Source organism: Nycticebus coucang, chromosome 18 (assembly GCF_027406575.1).
Source record: "Nycticebus coucang isolate mNycCou1 chromosome 18, mNycCou1.pri, whole genome shotgun sequence".
In the NCBI taxonomy this organism is placed as follows: Eukaryota; Metazoa; Chordata; class Mammalia; order Primates; family Lorisidae; genus Nycticebus; species Nycticebus coucang.
The window spans coordinates 61,150,513-61,173,942 of NC_069797.1; the positions used below are offsets into that span (position 1 = coordinate 61,150,513).

At 53.7% G+C, this 23,430-nt stretch overlaps 1 protein-coding gene across 1 annotated transcript in view; it reads left to right on the forward strand.

Annotated features, from left to right (window-relative positions):
- The window catches only part of WNT3 (Wnt family member 3), a 49,092-nt gene extending 26,238 nt beyond the window's left edge, over window positions 1–22,854 (forward strand). The window contains exons 2-5 of the mRNA XM_053569163.1: window positions 11,319–11,560; window positions 15,481–15,746; window positions 16,280–16,767; window positions 20,801–22,854. Coding sequence (XP_053425138.1) covers window positions 11,319–11,560; window positions 15,481–15,746; window positions 16,280–16,759 — 988 coding nt within the window. The 3' untranslated portion in view covers window positions 16,760–16,767; window positions 20,801–22,854. The remainder of the gene's footprint in view (window positions 1–11,318; window positions 11,561–15,480; window positions 15,747–16,279; window positions 16,768–20,800) is intronic.
- Window positions 22,855–23,430: the final 576 nt, after the last annotated feature.

A 23,430-nucleotide genomic window follows, 5' to 3' on the forward strand; every position in this document is an offset into this window, starting at 1 on the left:
TGCCCCCCAATTTGGCTGAAGGGGACAATCCTTCTCTTCCACCCTCCTCCCCTTCTCCACTCTGATGGGCTCCACTTTCCTATAAAATGGAAAGAAAAAAAAGAAAGAAAGAAAGAAAAAAAATCCTTCATGCTCACAACACAACAAAAAACAGGTTTAAACATTTTACAGGTTTCAACATTTTTCAGGCCGCCTTGTCACATCTTATCAGATCAGCCAGAGCCGCAGGCCAGGCACTCAGGGAGCTGCTTTGGAGAACAGAAGCTGTAACATTCCAGCCAAGCTCTGCCCCGCCCTCCCCACCCCTTCCCTCCCTTCCCTTTTCTCCCCAGAGAAACACCCCACAGGGCTCCCCGGGATGGAGCACAGCGCTGGCAGCCTCTTTCCTCTGTCTGGGCACTTGGGCTTTGATTGACCCCTTGGCTTTGAGCTTCTGTCCACACCCTGCCCTTCCTACCTTGGCTACAGAACCTGGGCCCTCCTGGGCTCTCTGGTGGTCCCGGCAGGTATGCCCCTCCTCTGAGGGCCCCACTTGGCCCTGAAAGGAAACCTCTAGAAGCTGGGGGCAGAGGGGAGTTGTCAAAGTCTCTCATAGAATGTAGAAGTGGTCACTTGGCTGGCAGGGCCAGTGAGTTGTTTCAGAGTTTAGGGAGAGGAAGATGAAGAGATGCCCCCACTCCCCGGCTCCTGTGGCTTGTCCTCAGGGTTACTGCCTGATGGGAAGGAATGTCTTTTGACTATAGTTTTCTTCGTGTGTGTGAGTTTTCCACCTGTGGTGTGGACCATGGCCTGGAATACCCCCTTCCCCTCAGACTCATCCTTAGACTGCCACCTTCCTATTCTTGACACTCGTGCAGCGATCTTGGGGACACCATATAGGGTATCAGGCCTGGGAAGGGCTGGCCAAAGTCCTATGGTCCAGATTCCAGCCGAGCCAACCTAAGGAGCAGACACAGCCCCTGGGTCTCAGGCAAGAAGGAGCCACCTTTGCAGCTTACTGTGGGGAGACAGGTCAGTGCAGGGAGGTGCCACTGTGTATGGACAGAGAGTCAACATGGAGGGAAGACCCTGGGAACAGAAGTTTGGGATGCCTGCTGAGCCCCCATCCAGTGAGGAGAAAAGTGGAAGAGTGAACAAGCAGAGGAAGGGAAGGGTATTGTCACTCAGTCTCTTCAAGGACATCCCTGAGCCTCCAAGGGGACCTCATTGGGAATATGGGAAGCACAAGCCATTCCCGACTGCCTGGGGCCATGTCCTGAGAGCCCTCCCTAGCTGGTGGCCCAGAGTTCTAGCCTCCTGGAGCCTTCCCTCAGCAGGTGGCATCTCCACTCTCTCCACTAAGCTTTTGGGTTGGCTCATCCTCCCCAGAGAGTCCCAGGAAAGATAGGGCCTAATGTGTCAGGGCCTAATGTGTCATTCGGCTCTTAGGTCCTAGACAGCGGTCTCCAAACTGAATTCTAGACTTTGTTTTCCCCTTGGGCTCTGTCTCTGCCAGGACATGGTGCCACGGACCCCACTGACCTGGGTGGATGGTTCTTGGCCCAGCTGCCCAACAGGCAGACCGCCAAGAGCCTTGCTCCAGGGACTGCAGTGTGCCGCCAGGCCCCAGAGCCTCCATGGCATTAATGCCGCACCAGCCTCCCAGTTGCTTTCCCAGCCCTGGGTCTCTAGTGCCTGCCCCTTGTCCCATTCTGCATGTGGCTGATGGGTCAATATTCCAAAGCCCAGCACAAGAAGCCTGAATACAGCCTGACACCCTGGGCCCCTTTCTAGCCGCTTCCCTCCTTCTGCTCCTCAGTCCAGCCCCTAGGCCCTGGCTGGGGTGACCAGGTGTTGCTCCCTTTCCCACCTCCTTGCCAGGGCTCCACCTGAGGGTACCAGCCTTGTCCCCCAACTCAGCAGCCACTCCTGGTGGAGCCTTCCTACCACGAGGGCAGAGGTCGCCCTTAGCAGGTGCTCTCGGGCCTGGCCCTCACTTGGCGTGTAAGTCGCAAGTTCCTCGGAGCCGTCTGTTACCATTCAGGGCACCCATGACGCCCAGACCCAGTCGGTGCTTGAGAAATGCTTGTTGGTCTCTCACTGACAGGAGCCTCCTGGTCTGTGTGCCCCTTGGGTGCGGCTTTGTTCATTTCCATGTTCCCTACACCTGGAACTCTGTCAGACTAAGAGTCGTGTCGTCACTCAGTGTGTATGTGCAGCAAACAGGGGTAAATGACTTTCTTTACCAAGGGAAGACTTTAACCTGCTCTCTGAAGGACCAGTCTCTCCATTACTCATGGCCTCTCTGCGTGTGGCCTGGTCTGTGTGCCTGGGTCTATGTGGACTCTCCACCCCCACCCTTCTGTCCCTTCCTGCATGTGAACCAAGGTGCTCCCTACTCCCGCTGGAGACACAAGGGAACCGCTGGACCCACTGAGAGAATGAACTGGTGACTAGTGGGAAAAGTCCAGAGATATCTCCTCCTCCACTTCAGTTTTTCTTTTTTCTTTTCTTTCTTCTCTTCCTTCTTTCCTCCCTCCCTCCCTCCCTTTTCTTTCTTGATAGTGTCTTAGTCTGTCATCCAGGCTGCAGTGCAATGGTGTCATCATGGCTCACTGTGGTCTCAGACTCCTGGACTCAAGCAATCCTCCGGCCTCAGCCTCCCAAATAGCTGGGACTACAGAAGCCTGCCACAATTACCAGCTAATTTTTCTATCTTTAATAGAGATAGGGTCTCCACTCTTGCTCAGGCTGGTCTCAAACTCCTTAGCTCAAGCATTCCTCCCACCTTGGCCTTCCAGAGTGCTAGGATTACAGGTGTGAGCCACCACGCCTGGCCTCCCCACTTTTGATGAAAAGCATCCATCTGCTGGGGCATCTAGGCGCCCTCCATGGACCACAGGACAAGGTGCCACATGAGCCCTTTTGGACTGAGAAAGAACTTTCTATCCTTGGCCCTGCACCAGAATGCTGGGATGGGAGTCGACCTGTACTTGGCACCCACAGGGCCCAGGGTGTGCTCCAGGGAGGACCATGGATAGGAAGGGAAAGTGGAGCTTGTGAGCCTTGAGCTGGTTTCTCCTCTGGCTTTGTGACAAGCTCCCTGACAAAGCTCTGGGGCCATGGCCTCCCATGTCAGTAGCAGTGATCACCTCGCCACTCTGGGTTTGACTCCTTGGAAGCTCTAGAAGTTGGGTCCACCAGAGCCCACTGGGCCCAGCCCCTTCCCCGCTCCACTGTTCACACCTGTGTATGCCCTTGAACTTGTGGGCTCCTCTCCTGATGTCCACCATCCCTAAATGGCCTCTTGACTCCAGAAAGATAGTGGCCTTTAGCTCCAAAGCCAATGCTTGGCTCTTTACTTCCTCTCATTTCTCAAGCCTTTCCTTTCGCTTCTAGAAGTTTCTGACCCACCCAGAGCCAGGATGGAGCCCCACTGGACCCAGGAGCAGGTTGGGCTTCTGTCCAGTACTGCCCAGAAGCCAGCAGGTGGAGCATCTAGCACTGGGCTGTCCTGGGGTTTGCAGAAACACTGTGGGCACCTCACAGGAGGGAGAGATACAAAGGAGGCAGTGTCCCTTCCCTGTCCTCCCCTGTCAGCTCCCACATTTGTCATTTAAGAGACTTTGACATTTTTAGATCAGAATCTGAAGGTGCCTTCTCTTCGGGGTTGGCAGAGATGGTTAGTCCTCACCATAGGGAAGCGTGAGTGAGGGCGAGGGGCTTGTGATTCTAAGAAAGGCAGGACTAGGGCGGCGCCTCTGGCTCAAAGGAGTAGAGTGCCAGCCCCATATGCCGGAGGTGGAAGGTTCAAACCCAGCCCCGGCCAAAAACAGCAAAAAAAAAAAAAGAAAAAAGAAAGGCAGGCCTGAAGCTTGGCCCTGGAGAAAGAAGGGGAGCCCTGGACCTTCTCTCTGGGCTGCACCGCTGAGGTCCCCCTTTGGTGCCCAGCATCAGAGATGCTTCTGAGAACATGCATTTCTCGGTGCATCTTACAAGGGTACATGTGAAACTCAGTAAATGTAGAATATAAATGTCTTAACACAATAACTAAGAAAATGCCAGGAAGGCTATGTTAACCAGTGTGATGAAAATATGTCAAATGGTCTGTAAAACCAGTGTGTGGTGCCCCACCATCGCATTAATGTACACAGCTGTGATTTAATAATTAAAAAAAAAAACAAAAGAAGAAGAGCATGCATTTCTCACCCCCAGCTTAGGGGTCTGGTAGTAGTGGAAGGTGGCATCTTCCCAACAGAGGCATGATGGTGCAGGGAAAGGAGCCCTGGTAGTTCTATCCCCACTTTCCCACCAGCCAGCTGTGTGACCCAGGAAAATGACACACCTCTCTGGGCCTCCATCTTCCCAGGCAGAGGAGGAAAGTTTCAGGCTAGATGAGGCTCTCGAATACATCTTGCAGAGAGGCTCAAAGGAAGAGTTAGGGGATGGGGATCCAGGTGGCCCCTCCCTTTTGTGCTATTTCAACCATTTTTAAGTGTAATTCAGGGGCATTAACTACATGCCAAGGTCGTGCAGCCGCCAACACTATCTATTGTCATTACTCCAAGCGGAAACCCTGGAGCTGTTCAGCGGTAACTCCCCACTCCTCCCTCCCGGAGCCCCCGTAACCTGCTCTACTGTCTGGCTCTATGAATTCCCTGTTCTAGATACTGCATGCAAGTGGAATCATGAAGCATTTGCTCTTTTGTGTCTCATTTCACTGAGCGTGTTTTCTTTTTTTTTTTTTTTGTAGTTTTTGGCCTGGGCTAGGTTTGAACCTGCCACCTCTGACATATGGGACCGGCGCCCTACTCCTTGAGCCACAGGCGCCACCCAGCGTGTTTTCAAGGTTCGCTTACGTTGTAGCAGGTATCAGAATCCTGTTCCCTTTTGTTGGCTGAGTAACATTCCATCGCATGGATATGCCACATCTTGTTTATCCATTCATTTGTCAATGGACATTTGGGTTGTTTCCACCTTTGGCCATTGCCAATTGTGCGGTCATTGATATTGGTGTACAAGTATCTGTTGGAGTCCCCATTTTCAATTCTTTAGGGTTTATAACTAGGAGTGAACTTGCTGGATTATGGGGTAATTCTACATTTTACTTTTTGAGGAGCAGGTCCCACTTTTTACCTGTTTTATATATATGGGAGAGGAGAGAGGCTGTGTACAATTCCATTTGGAAATAATAGCTAATGAATAAGAGACACCCTGGACTGGATGATCCTGTGACTCTTCTAATCTCTGAAATTCTATAGGCTGGGAGGCCAAGGCGGGTAGATCATCTGAGCTCAGGAGTTCGACACTAGCCTGAGCTAGAGCGAGACCTGTCTAAAAATAGCTGGGCATTGTGGCAGGTACCTGTAGTCCCAGCTACTTCGGAGGCTGAGGCAAGAGAATTGCCTGAGCCCAAAAGTCTGAGGTTGCTGTGAGCTATGATGCCAGAGCACTCTACCAGGGGCCACGAAGTGAGACTCTGTCTCAAAAAAATAAAAACAGTAAAAATAAAGACTAAAATCCCGGGTGGCATCCATAGCTCGGTCAGCAGGGCCCTGGCCACATACACTGAGGGTGACAGATTTGAACTTTGCCCCAGCCAGCTAAAAAAACAACAATGCAACTGCAACAAAAAAGAAATGGCCAGATGTTGTGATGGGCTCCTGTGGTCCCAGATACTTGGGAGGCTGAGGCAAGAGGATCACTTAAGCCCAAGAGTTTGAGGTTGCTGTGAGCTGTGATGCCACGGTACTCTACCCAGGGTGACAGCTTGAGATAAAAAATAAAATAAAATAAAATAAAATCCTATAGGGTTGGGAGGTTCCAAGGTAAAAATATAGACAAATTTGGGTGCAGAACTGCAAACCCTAATGGGTTATTCAGGGAAGTGGGGGGTGGGGGAGGGTGATGGCACACTGGACACCCCCCACCCACCCACAGCACAGGCAGCTTTCCTCAGTAGGGGCTCAGCCATCACTGGCTAGACAGCATAGTCTGTGGGTCAGCAGTGCCAGTGTCAGACCAGGCAGGACGCACCATGTGGGGCACTTTTGGTGTCTCACACATTATGTGCGTAAGTCAATTCGGCGTTGCCTTGTGCCTGTCACGCAGGCCTACCCTCAGCCCTCTGGCTTAAGGAAGGGGCGGTGGGTAGAGGGTGGGAGGTGGATGAGACCGTGCAGAGGGTTTAAGTACAGCCTATGTGGAGAGGGGATTTCACCCTTAGAGGTCAACAGTGAGCTTCCCCTGAGTAATGCCCAACTGCCTGGCTGCCTGTGTCTGTCCTCAGCCCAGCTGGGCAGTGGGTGGGCGATTGAGGTCGGGGATGAGCTGCCTTCAGGGGGAGGGTGGCAGGGCACCAAGGCAGGGTGGGGCCAGGAGCTGGGTATAAATAGCACCTGGCCCAGCTGTAAAGGCCTGGCCTGCCCTCCACCTCCCCCTCACCAGCTGCTGGTGCCAGGCAGTGCCCTTGCCCCCTTGGGAGCCTGGACACCATCTCAGATCCTAAACGTAGGAACTTCCTTGGCGGAACTGAGGAGTCTTGTCCTGTGTGGAGGTGGAACCTCCGGATGCCTGGAGACCTGGCCAACCAGGGGCATCAGAGTGGCCTTTCAGGAGCATTCCTTCATTCCTTTCCTTGGCTTCAGGAATTAACGAATATGTATAATGTGCCTGGTCCTTTGGAAGGCCAAGCGTGTTGGTGTGTGCATGTGTGAGCATGTATGTGTGCACACGTGTGTGTGTGTGTGTGTGTGTGTTCTGAGGGCAGAGGTTGGGAAACAGCAGGAGGAGACACAAACTTACACCAGGCAGGCCAGATGAAATTGGAAACAAATCAGTTTGGTACTTTACAATAAGGTTTGAATAAGTTTTAGGAAGAACATAAAGGGAGGAGAGGTGACCGCTGTCTGGGAGGTCTTGACAGTCTTTAGAATAGAACTCCTGAGCTCAGGCAATCCACCCGCCTCAGCCTTGAGCCGAAACTTTTGAATGGAGTATCCTGGAAATATCCTTTTGCCCTTGCCCTTTGTATTACCTCGAACCCTCAGCCAGAGCACAAATGTCTTTGTTCATCTATGCCTATGAGGATGGAGCTCTGATCAGTTATCCTTGCCAGCACTGGATGGGAAGGGGCTCTGACAATTCTGATTGTCCTAGCATGTTGGGGATGGGAGAATGGGAGGAATGAAGTTGTTGACAAGGCAGGGGACAAAGTGCTGGGGACATCACCCAAACCCATTGTAACCACAGCAACCCCCATCAATCGAGGGCTTCCTCACAGGCCCGGTGATGGATTATATCACTCATTCTTCCTATTATGTCCATGATACAGATGAAGAAACTGAGTCACGAAGAGGTTAAGGAAATCACTTGAGACCAGGAGCGAGGAAATGGCCGAGCTGGGTGAGAGATGGCACCCTGGCTCCCAGATGCACCATTGGTCCGACCTGGAAAGAGGAAGGAGGCAGAGTTTCGTGGGAGGATGAACTCACCCTCTCTGAGGCTGGGAAGCGGGTCTCAGGGGATATCACACTCGGAGTCAGACAAAACCAGGGTTTGGGCGGCGCCTGTGGCTCAGTCGGTAGGGCGCCGGCCCCATATACCAAGGGTGGCGGGTTCAAACCCAGCCCTGGCCGAACTGCAACCAAAAAATAGCTGGGCGTTGTGGCGGGCACCTGTAGTCCCAGCTACTCGGGAGGCTGAGGCAGGAGAATCGCTGAAGCCCAGGAGTTGGAGGTTGCTGTGAGCTGTGTGAGGCCACGGCACTCTATCGAGGGCCATAAAGTGAAACACTGTCTCTACAAAAAAAAAAAAACAAACCAGGGTTTGAATTCTGGCTCCGCCAACTTCTCTGTGCTTCAGTTCCCTCATTAAAATAGGGATGACAACACCAGCCTTGCAGTGAGGGTTAAGTGAGATACCATATGGAGGAGACTGCCACTGTGCAGCGGGAAGGACCCCCAGGGCTTCTTCCTGGGGGTGTCTGGGAGTTCTCAGGCTTCTGCAGCCAACCAGGCATGCCTACCAGTGCCCAAGGTCAGGTGTTTCGTGGAGCTGGGGAGACCCTACTGGGCTCCTCTGGGAGGAACTGGTGAAACCAAGGGGCCCCGTGGAGAGTCAGGATGAGGAGCAGCCTCACTGAGAGTGGAGTGGAAGGCCAGAGGGGGCCCTCGCTCCCCAGCCCCCCTTCCCCACAGTGGGAGGCAGCCAGCCTGGCACCAGGCTCCTCTCCGCAGACCTCTGCTTTTCTTTTCTTTTTCTTTTTTTTTTTTTTTTGGCCGGGGCTGGGTTTGAACCCACCACCTCCGGCATATGGAGCCAGCACCCTACTCCTTTGAGTCACAGGCACCACCCCAGACTTCTGCTTTTCATCAGTAAAAGTGGGCTTTGCGCTTTCTCACGGCTCAGCCTCCAGCTTAGCTTGAGGGTGCCCAGGGCTGTGGAAAGTGCCAACCGGTGTAAGGCAAAGGCTGGGAGAAGGCAAGGAAGGAGGGGGAAGGACCCCCCAAGTGCTTCTCACACCAGCTTCAGCTCCCTGTACCACCCGAGCTGTCCCATATGGAGCTTTCGGTCCTAAACACCATAGTGGGAAGTGGGCCAGCCTGGGCTTCTTCTGACTTAGGTCTTCTCTTGAGCTGCCCATCCAGGATGGTGCCATGCAGAGTTGTCTACACTGAGCCCTTGCTCCATCCCCTGTGGTTGTAGGGCGGCTGGGGCAGCTGGCAGGGCAGGGCCATGTACCCATCAGAGCTCTGGGCTTAGCACCTCTAGCTCCCTAGGGCAAAGGCTCAGCTTTGAGGCCCAGGGTACAGATGGACCGGGCCTCAAGCCCTGCCTCCCCCTACCCCATGCCAGGATACTAGCAGGCACTGCCCAGAGGGCAACACAGCCCAGTGGTTTGTGTTGTCAGACGACCTGGGTTCTAGTAAGCAACTCTTTGGCAGTTCTGTGGTCTGGCCTGGTTAATCAACCTGCAAGTCTAAGCCATCTGCAAAACAGGGTTCTAATAATGACACTATTATGTGCTACAGTTGGTATGAGACAACTCAAGGAAAGGGCTCAGTCCAGTGCATGCCACAGAGGAAATCAGTAATTAGGCATTAGCAGTGAAAAGTCAGGATTTCTGGCTGTTCCTCCCCCCACCCCAAATAAACAAGTAGAAAAACAAGGGCCTGCCTCTCCTGCTAACAATTGAGCCCAGAGATAGCCCAGGGAGGGTGGGCACTGTGCCTTTTCATGGTGGCCAGAGGGCTCTGTTCCTTGGGATCTCTGTGAGTCAGTTAAGGCTGACAGCAAGTTCACATCCTGGTGAAAGCACACAACACGCTCTGATTTGTCACAGATCTGGCACCAAAGAACCTTGGGCAAGCTAAATTGCTCTCTAAACCTCAGCTTCCTCATCTGGGAGATAGAGACATTTTACGTGTTCAAGGATTGATCAGTAATGTCGCAAGTGGTAAAGTGCGTGGCAGACAGTAAGAGTTGACAAATGGCAGAGGTTTGGTTCATCCCTGTGTCTAGCCCAGAAGCTTTGTGTGCTGTTTCCTGACCCACCCCCAGGGTCCTCTCTCGGATCCTCTTCCAAGGCTTCTGTCCATCAGTTTTTTTTTTTTTTTTTGTAGAGACAGAGTCTCACTTTATGGCCCTCGGTAGAGTGCCGTGGTGTCACACAGCTCACAGCAACCTCCAACTCCTGGGCTTCAGCGATTCTCTTGCCTCAGCTCCCGAGTAGCTGGGACTACAGGCGCCCGCCACAATGCCCGGCTATTTTTTGGTTGCAGTTTGGCCGGGGCCGGGTTTGAACCCGCCACCCTCGGTATATGGGGCCGGCACCTTACCGACTGAGCCACAGGCGCTGCCCTCCATCAGTTTTTTGTTTGTTTGTTTTTTTGAGACAGAGTCTCAAGCTGTCACTCTGGGTAGAGTGCTGTGGCATCACTGCTCACAGCAACCTCCAACTCTCGCGCTTAAGTGATCCTCTTGCCTCAGCCTCCCAAGTAGCTGGGACTACAGGTGGCTGCCACAATGCTCAGCTATTTTTTTATTGTAGTTGTCATTGTTGTTTGGCAGGGCCAGGCTGGATTCAAACCCACCAGCCTTTGGTGTATGTGGTTGGCTCCGAGAGACTTGACTTAGGCCAGTGCCAGACCAAAGCCTTGGTCAGTGCTGAATACAGAGGAAGAGGGGATGGGTCCTCATGTGCCTCTTCAGCTCTTGCTGCTCCTGACACAGGGCTAATTGCAGTTGTCCTTGGAGCCCACTGAGACCCATGTATCATTTTCTCAGCTTCTCCCAGAAAATGTCATTTCTGCTGTTCCTGTGCTGAGGGGGAGGAATGGAAAAGTGGTGATTCCTGCTGTACACTGGTTTCCTAGTATTTTAAACCTTCTCCCCATCCCCACAAGACCATTCCTTCTATTGAGTCTATAAAACCTGACAGAGGTTGACAGGATATTGATTGAAAAATGAGGGGCAGAATTGTGGGGTGACTTGACTAAAGTCACATGGTGTTGGGTGGGGGGAGTGAGAGCTGAGATCTTTGCCCTCTTGACCCTGATCGCAACTTGTCTGGAAACAAAGCCACACTTGAATCATAGGTGAGAGAAGAGGTGCAGCTCTAGAAACTTCTAGGGAACTGCAAAGATGGTCATGGAGGCCCTGGTGGACAGAAGACCTGGTGCAAGCTTGCAAGCTGTAGATTCTTTGGGGAAGGGGGAAGAGGAGGCTGTGGGCTGGGCTGGCAGCATCTGTGGAAGAGGCTGAGGGGCACTGCCATAGGCAAGGTGTGTGTGTGTGTGTGTGTGTAAATATGAACACAAGCAAGGGCAAGCTCCCTGCTGGGACTGATGTTTCTGTGCTTTTTTGAGATGGGGCTGGGGTCACACCAGCCTTGCTGCCTTCCTCCCTTTCGATTTGGGTTTCTTCTCATGAGTTACTGGAAGTCTCCATATGGCCCCAGAATCTGGAACTGCCTAGGAAATTGCCCAGCCCAACCCCTTAATGGTCATCAGGGAAACTAGATCCAGAGGCTGGAAGTGACTCGATCTGGGCCCCAAATACCATCTTTGCAGTCCAGGGTTCTTCTTATGGCACTACATTGCCCCCAAGAGTCTCCATGAGAGGTTTTTCCTTGGTTCATCCCCCTGCAAACTAGATAGGTATGGAGGGAGGGCGCTTCGAGGGGCAGCATGCTCCTGAGGTCAGAGGTAGCATGTTTAGGTGCCAAGTTCTCAAGCCCTCCATTCCTCCACCTACTCCCGAGGACTCACAAACAGTGCCCATGACGGACGGGCTGCATGCTTGTGCCTGCGGTGCCACCACTGTCTGTCTGCCTGCAGGTCCTTGGCCCTGGGCCAGCAGTACACATCTCTGGGCTCACAGCCCCTGCTCTGCGGCTCCATCCCAGGCCTGGTCCCCAAGCAACTGCGCTTCTGCCGCAATTACATCGAGATCATGCCCAGCGTGGCCGAGGGCGTGAAGCTGGGCATCCAGGAGTGCCAGCACCAGTTCCGGGGCCGCCGCTGGAACTGTACCACCATAGACGACAGCCTGGCCATCTTCGGGCCTGTCCTCGACAAAGGTACTGTCCCCAGGCTGAGTGGGAGGTGGGGAAGGGACTGGGTGAGGAAAGGGTGTCGGGAGCCTGTGCCCTAACACTCTAGTCCAGGGTCCCCTTGAGAGGGTGATAAAGATAGTCATGACCAGGGCAGGGCCTCCCTGCAAAGTGGGTTGAGTCCCTCTCAGGGCAGATCCAAGTTGTCACCATGGCTGCTACACTTTCCCAGGTACTGGTGGGCCTGGACAGACTGAGATTCTCCAGGGTCCAGAGATCTGAGGGCAGACACCAAGGAGGCCACAGCCTTCCTCCCTGGCTTGCCCAGAAGTGACTCTAAGCTTTGATGTGGACATTTGCCACATTTTCCCAATGCTGTGTTAAGTGCTATGCAAATACTGCTTTGGGACAGGGTGGGGGACATTGCTACCCTTAGGTCCCTCCTATATACAAAGTCCTCCTGAGCTGAGGAAAGTGCCTGGCTTCAAGAGGTTTCTGTTGGTCCCCATGCCCTGGAAGCTGGATATGACCATGAATTGTGGTGCCAGACAGTGACCTCTGGGTAACTTTCCAGCCATCTTGCAACCTGGGAGCCTAACTGGCTGTGCCTCAGACTTTGAACCTGGAGGGTGGGATTGAGCTGGCAAACGCTCCCAAGAAAGGACACTCCGGGTCATAAGTACTGTATTGAAGAGGGGCAATTGTTTGCAGAACGTCAGTGCCCACAAGGGTAATGGCCCTAGCTGGGCTGCTACCACCAAGAGCTTTGTCACCCAAACCAGACCCTGGCTTTCCTTCCTTTCAGAAAAGAGGCTGTTGGGTGGCGCCTGTGGCTCAGCGGGTAGGGTGCCGGCCCCATATGCCGAGGGTGGCGGATTCAAACCCAGCCCCGGCCAAACTGCAACAAAAAAATAGCCGGGCGTTGTGGCCGGCGCCTGTAGTACCAGCTACTTGGGAGGCTGAGTCAAGAGAATCGCGTAAGCCCAAGGATTTGGAGGTTGCTGTGAGCTGTGTGAGGCTACGGCACTCTACCGAGGGCGATAAGGTGAGACTCTGTCTCTACGAAAAAAAAAACACAAACAAACAAACAAACAGAAAAGAGGCTGTTGACGGGCTGCATTTACAGCTAGAAAGAACTAAGAGCTGAGGGCCAGTTGGAGGGTGGGGCACGGAGCGGGGGATGAGTTGACACCCTCATTTTAGTGTGCACCCCTCTTTACCTGAGTCTCAGGTGCACAGGGTCTGGCCAGCCTAAAGGCAAATGCTGGCTATTGTCATGGGGCAGAAGGGTAATTAGCAAATCAATGGATGATGACTATGTTTACGCTTCTATTACCAAAGCTAATTATTCCTTGTTGACATAAAAGGTTTGGCCTCTTAATTGGGGCCAAGTGGCGGCGGTTTGCATTTCAAACTGATCTTGTCGGTGTGTCAGTCTCCTCGCTTTCCGGTGCCCCACCTCGGGCCAGGTAGCTCTTAGCCCAGCAGCCTTGCGTCCAGACGCACTCCCCAAAGCGAGACTCACCTTCGGATTGCTCTGCCCGTTCGGGACACTAGCAGGGAGAGTCACCCGGGGCTTAACGTTTAAATCACCGTTGTAGGTTCTAGCACCCGCCCTCACCCCCACATTTTGAGAGGACAGGTTTGTGTTGCTGGGAAGCGCGGTATATGTCATACACTTTTGGGGAATTTGCTGATGGCCACGGAGTAGGTGTTCCGCGTGTACACACACGCGCCCCAGTGCCCAGTGCGCAGAGTCGGGGCGGTGACCCCGGGTTCGAACTCTGCCCCAGGCCCACGTTCGTACTCCGCCTCGGGCGATCCCGCACCCCCGCTGGGTGTGCCGCCCGGGGTTAATCTCTGCCCTCCGCCGGGAGCCCCAGGGGTGTCGGGGGTCTGTCTGCTCCTGGGCGCGCGCCTTCCCCGCTGCCAAGGACGACTCCTCCGGGCAGAGCGCAGAGGACAGGCCCGCTGAGGACTGCCACCGGCTAGGGGTTCGCACTGCCCCGCGAGCCGGGGGCGCTGGGGTCGGCGGCCGGAAAAGGAGAGGCCGCGACGGCGGGGCGCAGGCGGCCGTGCGGCGGGCCCGAGGCCGCTTCCCAGGGCGGGGCGGGGGCGGGCGACCCGTCGGGGCTCCGGCGGCTTGAAAAGGGCCCAGCGCCGCCCCCCACCGCGCGGCCCGGCCCCGCGCCCGCTGCGGCCGCCGCGCCATTCACACGCCCTCTGGCCATTCGGCGCGGCGCGGGGGCGGGGGGCGCCGCTTCAATGGGGATTTCGCTGCCCGGTGCCGGGGCCGGGGGCGCGGCCCGGCCGCGGGAGCCGCCCGTTGCTACGCGGTGGCGGCCGGCCCGGCGGCCCGGGCCTGGCGGCCGTATTATGCGGGTAATGCGCTGTGACACCGCGCGAACAAAGGCGGATTGACCGGCCCAGCGGGCCCCGCCGGACGGGGACCAGCACAGCGGGGCTGTCAGCGCCGCTCCCAGGCTAATCCCCGCCCCGCCCCCGCCACCCCCGCGTCCCCGGGGCTGGGAACCGAGCGCAGCCCGCGGCCGGGGCGCCGCAGCCACCACAAGAGGCCGCGCGCCGGCCGGAAGCGAGAGGCGCCGGCCCCGCGAGCTCGCCCACGTCCCCTTCCCACTGGGCGCGAGGGCCGGTGAGGCTGGAATGGGGCGAGGATCAAACCCGGTGCAGAGCCTCAGGCCTGGCCGCTTGGGTCAGCCGTCGGCCGGGACAGCGCAGGCTGCAGCGCGCACGCGGGCGGACCCTGCTCCGCACTCCCAGCCAGCCTGGCGGCGCGAGGACGGTTCCTCTGCAAGTGGCTCATGAGGGCGCTGGGGTCGGAGGAGGGGCAGCACTCTTGTCCGCGGAGCTGTGCTCTCCCTCCGTGCTCCGGACGATGGACATAGCCCAGGAAGGAGGCGGGAGCCCTGGCTTGTAAACCCAGCCCGGTGTCTTGCAACCTAATCAAGGTGGCAAGTCACTCCCTGGCTCTGGGGTCGACCCCGGAAGGTGAGAGAAGGAGAGAGACGGTTGGACTGCAGTTCTTGTAGACCTTTGTCTCCTTAATCGTCAATGTCTGTATCCATAAAATGGGCCTGTAGTAAAACTTGCTGCCTCACCCAGTTAAGAGGATGAAATAGATTAAAGCACAGGAGAGCCGAATCTGGTGCATATCCCAGCCCAGAGGGGTGGTTATCATTGTAATGAGGGTGGAGGAGAGCCCCAAGAATATCCCCTTTTCCTTCAGTGGACTCTGGGGCAGAACCAGGACTCCTCTGTGTCCCCACCCTTCTGGGAGGGGCTTGGCCTCGTCAGTCCAAAACCCCTGGTCTGGGTGGGAGGCAAGAGAATGGGGAGAGGGAGGCTGAGGCATGGGCCACTGCCTTACTGGTCAGGAATCCTAGAGGCAGGGAGAGGCTGTATCCATTCTACCAAGAGGGTACTGAGGCCCAGAAAAGGAGAGAGTCTGCCCAAGTGCATCCAGGTGGGGAATAAGTGGACTTGGGTGGGTTTAGGCTGCATGTTCCCAGACCTCCTTCCCTGCAGACCTGAAGCTGTCTCAGGAAGGGCGGGGCTCAGGCCTATGCTGATGTCCCTTGTGCTTAGAGAAGTGGAGGACAGGGGGGCCTAGGGCCAGGACACAGTGTGGCTACCTTATCTCTGCAGCATTCTGCTAGACTTGTGGTTTCTGCCAGTTTCTGATAGGCTGTGCTCTGCCCCGCAGCCCAGTTGAGATGCTGGGCTAACTAGTTAGCAGCTGGGGCCTCAGTTTGCTCATCTGTAAAGTGGGGATGTCCACCAGAGTCAGGACCAGTCAGAGTGCCTTGGGAGGGCTCCATGCTTCTTCCCTGGCCTCTTCCCTGACAGCTGGGGAGGTCGAGGCAGAGCGTGTGAGTCCCAGGCTGGGGCCTGAAAGCTGCCCCCCAACCCCCATTCCCTCCCCGCAGCCACCCGAGAGTCTGCCTTCGTGCACGCCATCGCCTCGGCCGGTGTGGCCTTCGCTGTCACACGCTCCTGCGCCGAGGGCACTTCCACCATCTGTGGCTGTGACTCACATCATAAGGGGCCTCCCGGTGAAGGCTGGAAGTGGGGCGGCTGCAGCGAGGATGCTGACTTCGGGGTGCTCGTGTCCCGGGAGTTTGCTGACGCGCGTGAGAACAGGCCGGATGCACGCTCGGCCATGAACAAGCACAACAATGAGGCGGGTCGCACGGTGAGCCGCGGCCACCCTGGTCCTGTGCCCCTTCCCTACCCGGGCCCTGCCTTTCCTGGGCTGGCCTCACTTCCCACCCCCTCTCTTCTAGCAGCCCTGTGCATCCTGGGCTCCCACCCAGCCCCATAGTCACCCCTTCTGTCCACTCTCCTCCCTTCTGGGGCTGTTCCTGGTCTCATCTGGCGATAAGTGTGCCTGGGAATGTGACCACTCCCTGGGAGCAGGCATCTGCTCGTTGCCCATCCTGTGCATTTGGCTGGTCATGGAGGACTGTGAAGTCCCCAGGGCCTGGTTTTGAATTCAGTTTCCACCCCTTCCTTTGGGTAAATGACCTAGGATGAGTCTAAGTGACTCCCAGCCTCAGTTTCCCCATCTGTTAATTAGGGATAGCCTATTTCCTAGGGCTTTGAGAAATGGACACAATGTCTGCCAGTGAAGGGGAGGGAAGCAGTTCTCCTGGTGCAGAGGCTGGGGGAACGGGCAGGTGGGGGCAAAGGTGAGTCTGGGGGCCAGCTGCCACTCCTCTTCCCCAGACCATCCTGGACCACATGCACCTCAAGTGCAAGTGCCACGGGCTGTCGGGCAGCTGTGAAGTGAAGACCTGCTGGTGGGCCCAGCCTGACTTCCGTGCCATTGGCGACTTCCTCAAGGACAAGTATGACAGTGCCTCGGAGATGGTGGTGGAGAAGCACCGTGAATCCCGAGGCTGGGTGGAGACCCTCCGGGCCAAGTATGCGCTCTTCAAGCCGCCCACCGAGAGGGACCTGGTCTACTATGAGAATTCCCCCAACTTTTGTGAGCCCAACCCTGAGACGGGCTCGTTTGGCACAAGGGACCGGACTTGCAATGTCACCTCCCATGGCATCGATGGCTGTGATCTGCTGTGCTGTGGTCGCGGCCACAACACGAGGACGGAGAAACGGAAGGAGAAATGCCACTGCATCTTCCACTGGTGCTGCTACGTGAGCTGCCAGGAGTGTGTCCGCATCTACGATGTGCACACCTGCAAGTAGGGAGCCAGGTAGGGTGCGGGCTGGGGCCCTGGGGTCACCTCCTCTTCTTGAGGACCTCATTCTATTTCTGAGCTATCCAGGATACAAAAGTTTCCACAGGCAAAATAGGAAGCCAGGATTTCCCAAGCTTCGGTGGGAATGATCCTTGGGCAGTGACTTGGTGGATTGCATGATGCAGAGGTGATAGCCAAGTGTGTGCCTAGAAATCTCAGGCAATGGATTAAAATTCTTAGACAAGTTAGTTAATTATGAGCCAGATCAAATTATTCCACGACCGCTAGCTATCATCCTTGAGCATCTGTGGATCCAAAAGAGGGGCACTGAAAATGGGAGACCCAATGTCTAGTCCCAACTTGGTCCCTAACTTTCTGTTCTTTCACTTCTCTAGGCCTCAGTTTTCTTACTGTAAAATGATGGGTTAAAATGCCTGAAATAGTAAGCTGAAAGTCTCTTTGACTCCTGGGGCAGAGTCATCTTGCATCCACCTTGACCTCAGAGGGCAAGTTTTTGCACAAGCATAAATCCTGCCAACCTCAGGGGGTGGGTGGGGGAAGCGGCACAGGAGCCCATATCCTGGCAGATCTGAAGCTGGGGTGGAGCGGGGAACACTCTCACCGCGTTTATGGATGATGATGGGGAGGAGGAGGGATTCAAGTTCAGAGTGACTGTGATGAGTAATTGAGGGATCAAAGGCTGGTGGATTATGTTCCCAAGCTTCCCAGAGGTGGCCTGCGTGGGAAGCACTGTGCATGGTCTTTGGATGTGCAGGACCCCACGATAGGTCAGTGCTGACATGGAGTGGTCCTGCAGCCTTGGGGTGGAATGTTTCTCTGGCTGCTGTGCCCTCTTTTTCTCTCCCCTGAGAAGGAGCTTTGTGTGTCAAGGTATCAGCATGGGTTTGGGAATGAGGCCCAGCGTGGTCCATCTTCTACCACTTGTCAACCATGACCCAGGCAAGATATTCCTCACGGATCTGTTTCCTTATCTGTTATCCTCTCCAGAGGGACTGTGAGGAACAAATGAGAGAACCTTGGGGACAGGGCTTGGTTCATTGAGAAGCACTTGCCTGCTGGGTCCTTGCTGGCTGGGGCAGTGTTAGGGGAGAGCAGCCAGTGACAGGGTGAGCACCTACTCCCTTCAGTGAACCTTTCAACTCGGAGCACCTTGGAGCTGGTGGTGCACGTCTGTGTTGTAGTGGGTGGGGACAAGGCAGGTCCGTCCGAGATACGGGAGGTACACTGTGGGAATAGCTCTCATTGAGGGGCAACTCACTCTACCCATCTGGAAGTCCCTTGGGGCAGCTCAAATGATGCCATGGCAAGGACAGTCCAGAAAGGTAGCAGGAGGCACTACCTTTCCTGGGGTCTGAAGAAAGCAGTGTGGGTAGTAGAAAGAGGACAGAGGTGAGTTCCAGCTCCACCACGTGCCCTCTGCCTCCTAAGCTCGGATCCCCAGTTTCCTCACTTTTCCATTGGTGGTAATAAAGCTCAAGTCAGCTGACAGATGTGAACGTTTCTCTGAACATATGCTAAAGAGAGTGTGACAAATACCATCAGAGAGCCATGACATGGGACAGTCATTGTGCAAAGAAGTAGCATCGTCACTTAGTTTCATTTACTGCTTTTCAAAATGATAGAGGAAAAGTCAGCAGATGAGAGAGACCTCACAGGCCAGCGGTGGCAGGCCAGAGTGGAAGGAGTGTTTGAAGATCACAGTGGCCGGCCAGGGGCAACACCGTGTCCCCACTGTCAACTGGACATATCTCTGGTGATTCTGAGAAGGGGCTGTGTGGGGACAGTCCACACACTGGAAACTGGACAGGGCCTAGAGGGCTTGCCTATTCCGGATGGGGACACTGAGTTAGCCGCCGAGGCTTTCTCTGCCTCCAGAAAGCCCCATAGGTTCATCCTGTGGAGGCCACAGCAACAGCCTAAGCCCCAGGAGTGGCTTCAAGGGGGCAGGGTGGGTCACAGGCACAGACCCTGGCAGCTCTGCTCTAGCACCTCCCCTTGTGGGCCCGTTGTAGGCAGGTAAGATCAGCCGAGCGGGGAGTGAGGTGCTGGGGTTGGCCCTCTGTGTCCAGATGGTCCTCCCACCTCCAACCCCTATGCTAATACTGTTCCAAAGAAAAATACATCCCCTTCATCAGCCCTCTTTTCTCCCCATTCCTTAAACCAGGGGTCCTCAAACTTTTTAAACCAGGGGCCAGTTCACTGTCCCTCAGACGGTTGGAGGCCCAGACTATAGATTAAAAAAAAAACAAACCATCAACAAATTCCTATGCGCATGTCTTATTTTGAAGTAAAAAAGCAAACGGGAACAAATACAATCACACCACCTTATGTGGCCTGCAGGCCGCAGTTTGAGGACCCCTGCGAACGGACAATTGTGTTTTCCCCCCCAATCTTATGTAAAGTGCTATGTAGACATGGGTTCAAGATGCCCATGTTCAAGATCAAGTAGTTCACAGTCCCCAACCCCTCCTGTGTGGAAACTCTAGAGCCCTCACTCTGTTTCGAGTAGAGAATAATCTCTCGATGTGGTGCCCTTTTGATAAATACTCAACTTGTTGAGTGAATGCAAGCAGCTCTGAGTTCTGGTTTCCTCATCTGAGAACTGGGGATGAGAAGTGTATCCCTAGCAGAGCCGTCCCATGGACTGGAGATGGTGCACACAGAGCCTGGCACAGGAACCAAGTGCTCGTGGAATGGGAGCAGAGATTCCTGGATCAAGCAGAACTGACCTCCAACAGCCACTTTTCCCAAGCTTGTGGCTTGCTCTAGAGCAGGGGTCCTCAAACTGCGGCCCGCGGGCCACATGAGGCAGTGTGATTGTATTTGTTCCTGTTTTGTTTTTTTACTTCAGAATAAGGTATGTGCAGTGTGCATAGGAATTTGTTGATAGTTTTTTTTTTTTAAACTATAGTCCGGCGCGCCAGCGGTCTGAGGGACAGTGAATTGGCCCCGTTTAAAAAGTTTGAGGATGCCTGCTCTGGAGCCACAGGGCAAGGATTGGCTGAGACCTAGTTACTGCTTGCTATCTGACTATCCATGCTGACACTCTATGCAGGCCTGGTGGGAGCTGACAGACAAGCTGGGAGGGGCCGCAGGTGACAGAGCCTTTAGCTCTTCTCTTGGCTGCTGCTCTGTCAGTCGCAGCCGCAGAGCAGGCCATGTGCCCTCCATGCCCTTGGGTGAGAACCCCTGTCAAATGGGCGTAGGCCACAGGAGGGGCATAGATTCCGGCCTGGGTCCTACAGGTGTGGGGCAAAAACCTTTCCCATCATTCGTAGCTCTGGTCCAGTGTCTCCATCTAACCATCGATTTGGTCCCTTAGCCTTGGTGCCTTGCAGGTGCCAGGTTTATTCCTTATTCTAATGTGAGCATGGTGAGCTGAAAGTTCTGGACAAGAGTTGAGTGTCACGAGTGCCCCAAGTCCTGGGCCCCTAATCCTTGTAAGACAGCCCTTACATCTTCCTGAGCCTCACTTTCTGCCCGTGTCGGCTCCCTAGAGGAGCTGAAGGATGGGGGAAGGCCTGTAAAATTGCTTTGTGCCTCAAGTCCTTGGTGAGGTGGAACTGTGCAAATGGAGAAAATGGATGCATTGGTGCTCTGGGGGGAGAAGTTATTCATAATTAATTTTGAGTAGTCTTCCCCCTATCTGGACAGCTCAGTATCAAGCTATTTGGTGTGATATGAACATGCAGTGTGTGCCTGGTTGGGGACTGGGCCCTCAGACTGGCCAGGTCTCTTCCAGTCCCCATGCCACGTGAATTCCTGCATTGCAGCTACAAGTGGGAGGGGGTATAGGATAGGGACTTGAAAGCCTGACCTTGTCTGTGAATCACATGACCTCCCTCAGCGTAGGTCCCAGGGTGTAAGAGTGTGTAGAGAAGCCACTGGCACGCTTATCACTTCTCAGCGCGAGAGAATTTTGAGACTGACCAATAGCCTCTGGTCTTTGAGCCCCGATGGGTGTCCTCTGTGGGAAAGGAACTTGCTCAGCCCCCATTTCTAATTCTTCCTATTTATTTTCCCAAAGGGCGCTGGGAAGGGGTGAAGTGTGTGGCTGGGCAGATTCAGTCCCATGGAAAGCAGGACCTGGAGCCGGGCTCAGCCCTCAGCGTCAGACAGCAAGGAATATGGACTGTCACCAGCTGCGTGTGGTAAATGACCCGGACCCAGCCCGCCCGTGATGGGGAGCCTCTCCTCCCCTTCTCTCATCTTAACGTTTCTCACCCTACTCTGGCTGGTGTGTGGTTTTTAAAGAACGGGGCTTTCTTTTTAGTTCTCTAGGGTCTGATAGGAGCAGACCTGAGGCTTATCTTTGCACATGTTAAAGAAAATAAAAATGAAAACAAAACAAAACAACAATTCTGCTCCAACAGAACAGGCTGGGCTGATGTGAGCTCTTGGCCTGGCGGTAAAGACGTCAGCACAGGCAAGACTTCGTTCCCCAACTGCTTCTTATGGTGACATTCCAGGATGCTTGTGAGGTGGGAGTTAGGAAGTAGGACGCACCCCTGCCGGCTCCTTTTCTCCGTCTACTCCCGTTCGAACCCGATATACTTTCACATTCTGATAAAAGCCATAGGTTTAGCTAGGATGAAGTGGTAGGGAGGTCCACGGCAGTTGTTAGAGTAGGATTTTGAGTTTTGAAGAACTGGCAGCTCAGGGTGGCCTGGTAAAGCCGTTTGAAGAGCAGCTGTGTGTTCTTCTCAGTCTCATTTTCTCTATAACCCTGTTCTGCACGAGAGGCAGTCTGATCTCAAACTCTTTTTCTACCATTCTGCAGTTTCCACCGCTAATGCAGTTCCTTTTTATTTTTTCATAGTGGACGTTGTAAATAGGTTATGTATGGGGGCAAGTCTTCTCCAGCTCAAATGGCTTCCTAAAGAAAGAAGCGGTGTCTTTGGAAGGGGCCATTCAGTCCTTCCCAGCCCTGCTCACCTGCAGTCTCCATAAAAGCGACTCCAGGTAGAGCAGTTGGGTTTGAGGTCACCTTAGTATAACGTAGACAAAGGGTCAGTGAGAGCGTAGCATTCTATTCCTGAAATTCCACTTTCGTGGCTAGCAGATGGGGAGGATGAAAACAATCCCTTCGTTTCCTCTCCGGTAAGGACACGTCTTCCTGCACCCTTTGCCCTCTCGGGCCTATGTGAGCAAACAGAAACGCCGACTTCTTCACCCTTGCACTTCCTCCCTGGCCTGCATGCTGAGATAGCATCAATCCATGCTGTTACCAAGGATCTGGATTAGGCGTTCAAAGTGAGGCAGGCAATCCCTGCTCCCTTGGGTTAAGCATCTCGTGGCTGAGCTCTCCTTGATGTGCGCTGGCCCTGCCGCGAATCCTAGAGAGAGCTAGCAGAAAGGAGGTGAATGGAGTTGGCAAGACCAGCTGATTCAACAACTCTGTCTTAAGGAGAATCAGACGGAAGAGATGCAGCAGGGGAACAGAGCAGAACAAAGAGTTTTCTCTTTGGGGTCTACCTAACCCTGACCTAAGATGCCAGGTCCGTGGTGGTCTCCCGGCTGTGCTTGTGTGGGCAGGCTTGCCAAGACGGCCACCGGGAAGCCTGTCTACACTCTTTAATCTGCTGGCCTCAAGCTCTACTAAAGAGTCACACCCTACGCCCTCCAGAGTCTAAAATGCCCCTCCCATGGATAATGCTTGCTTTAAGTGAGAATACTTCAGCAGAATGGATACAAATTTTCAAAAAAGTCTTTTCATATCTATGAATTCTATATTAAAAGTTATAAAGTCATGTTTCTGGGGCGTATTCAAGTAGCTGACAAATAATTAATAATAGTACATGAGTGATTGTAATTATTCTTGCCATAGTCAGGTGATAGTATCCAACAAAAATTTCCTACCAACCTGCTGTATCCAAAGTTTTGTAAAAAGCTGTAGAAGTTGTTGATCTTTTTGATTTTATATTCAAAAAGTCTCTTTTTATAAATATTATTTATTATACAATGTATATACCTTTGAGTTAACTAAGATTATATATTATATAAATATATATATATTTGGAGAAAATATATTTCATCATGCAGTTTTTTTCTGTTAAGTCATTAAAGAGAAGGTAAACAAACTTGAAATGGATACATTGTACAATGTGTGGAGTTTCCAGATTAATGCGTAGGAGGTCAAGAATATCTGATTCTGAATTTGGTGGCCTCAGCTAATTAAAAGACCAAAGTATGATCATTTCTTTTGTTTCCTAAACAAGGTCATCTGAGATGTGATGTTATGGATGGTAGGTCTGATCTACTATGGGATTTTCTAAGTCAACTTCTAACAAGGAATTTCCAGTTTTAGGAAAAAACAACTTGGGTGGTAATTCATTTCACAGACTTAAGCATGTTCAATGTACAAATTAATGTCATGGGTACTTCTAAAAGATGGGATCCCAGGCCAGCTGACCCTGGGGGTGGCCGCTGCCTTAATCCGCTCCCCCCACCACGTTTTCAACTCTATTGGGAAAATAGGATTTTCTCTATTGAAAATGAAACTTGACTGAAAATGATCCATCCCCTGCTAACTCCACTGTGAGAGCTAAACTATAAGCAAGGTGTAGGTTGGTCAGCATAAGATATGGCGTGCCCTCAGCTGTGGGTGATCTGGAACAAGTGGGTCATTTGAAGTTGTGGATTGGTTTGGGCAGGAAG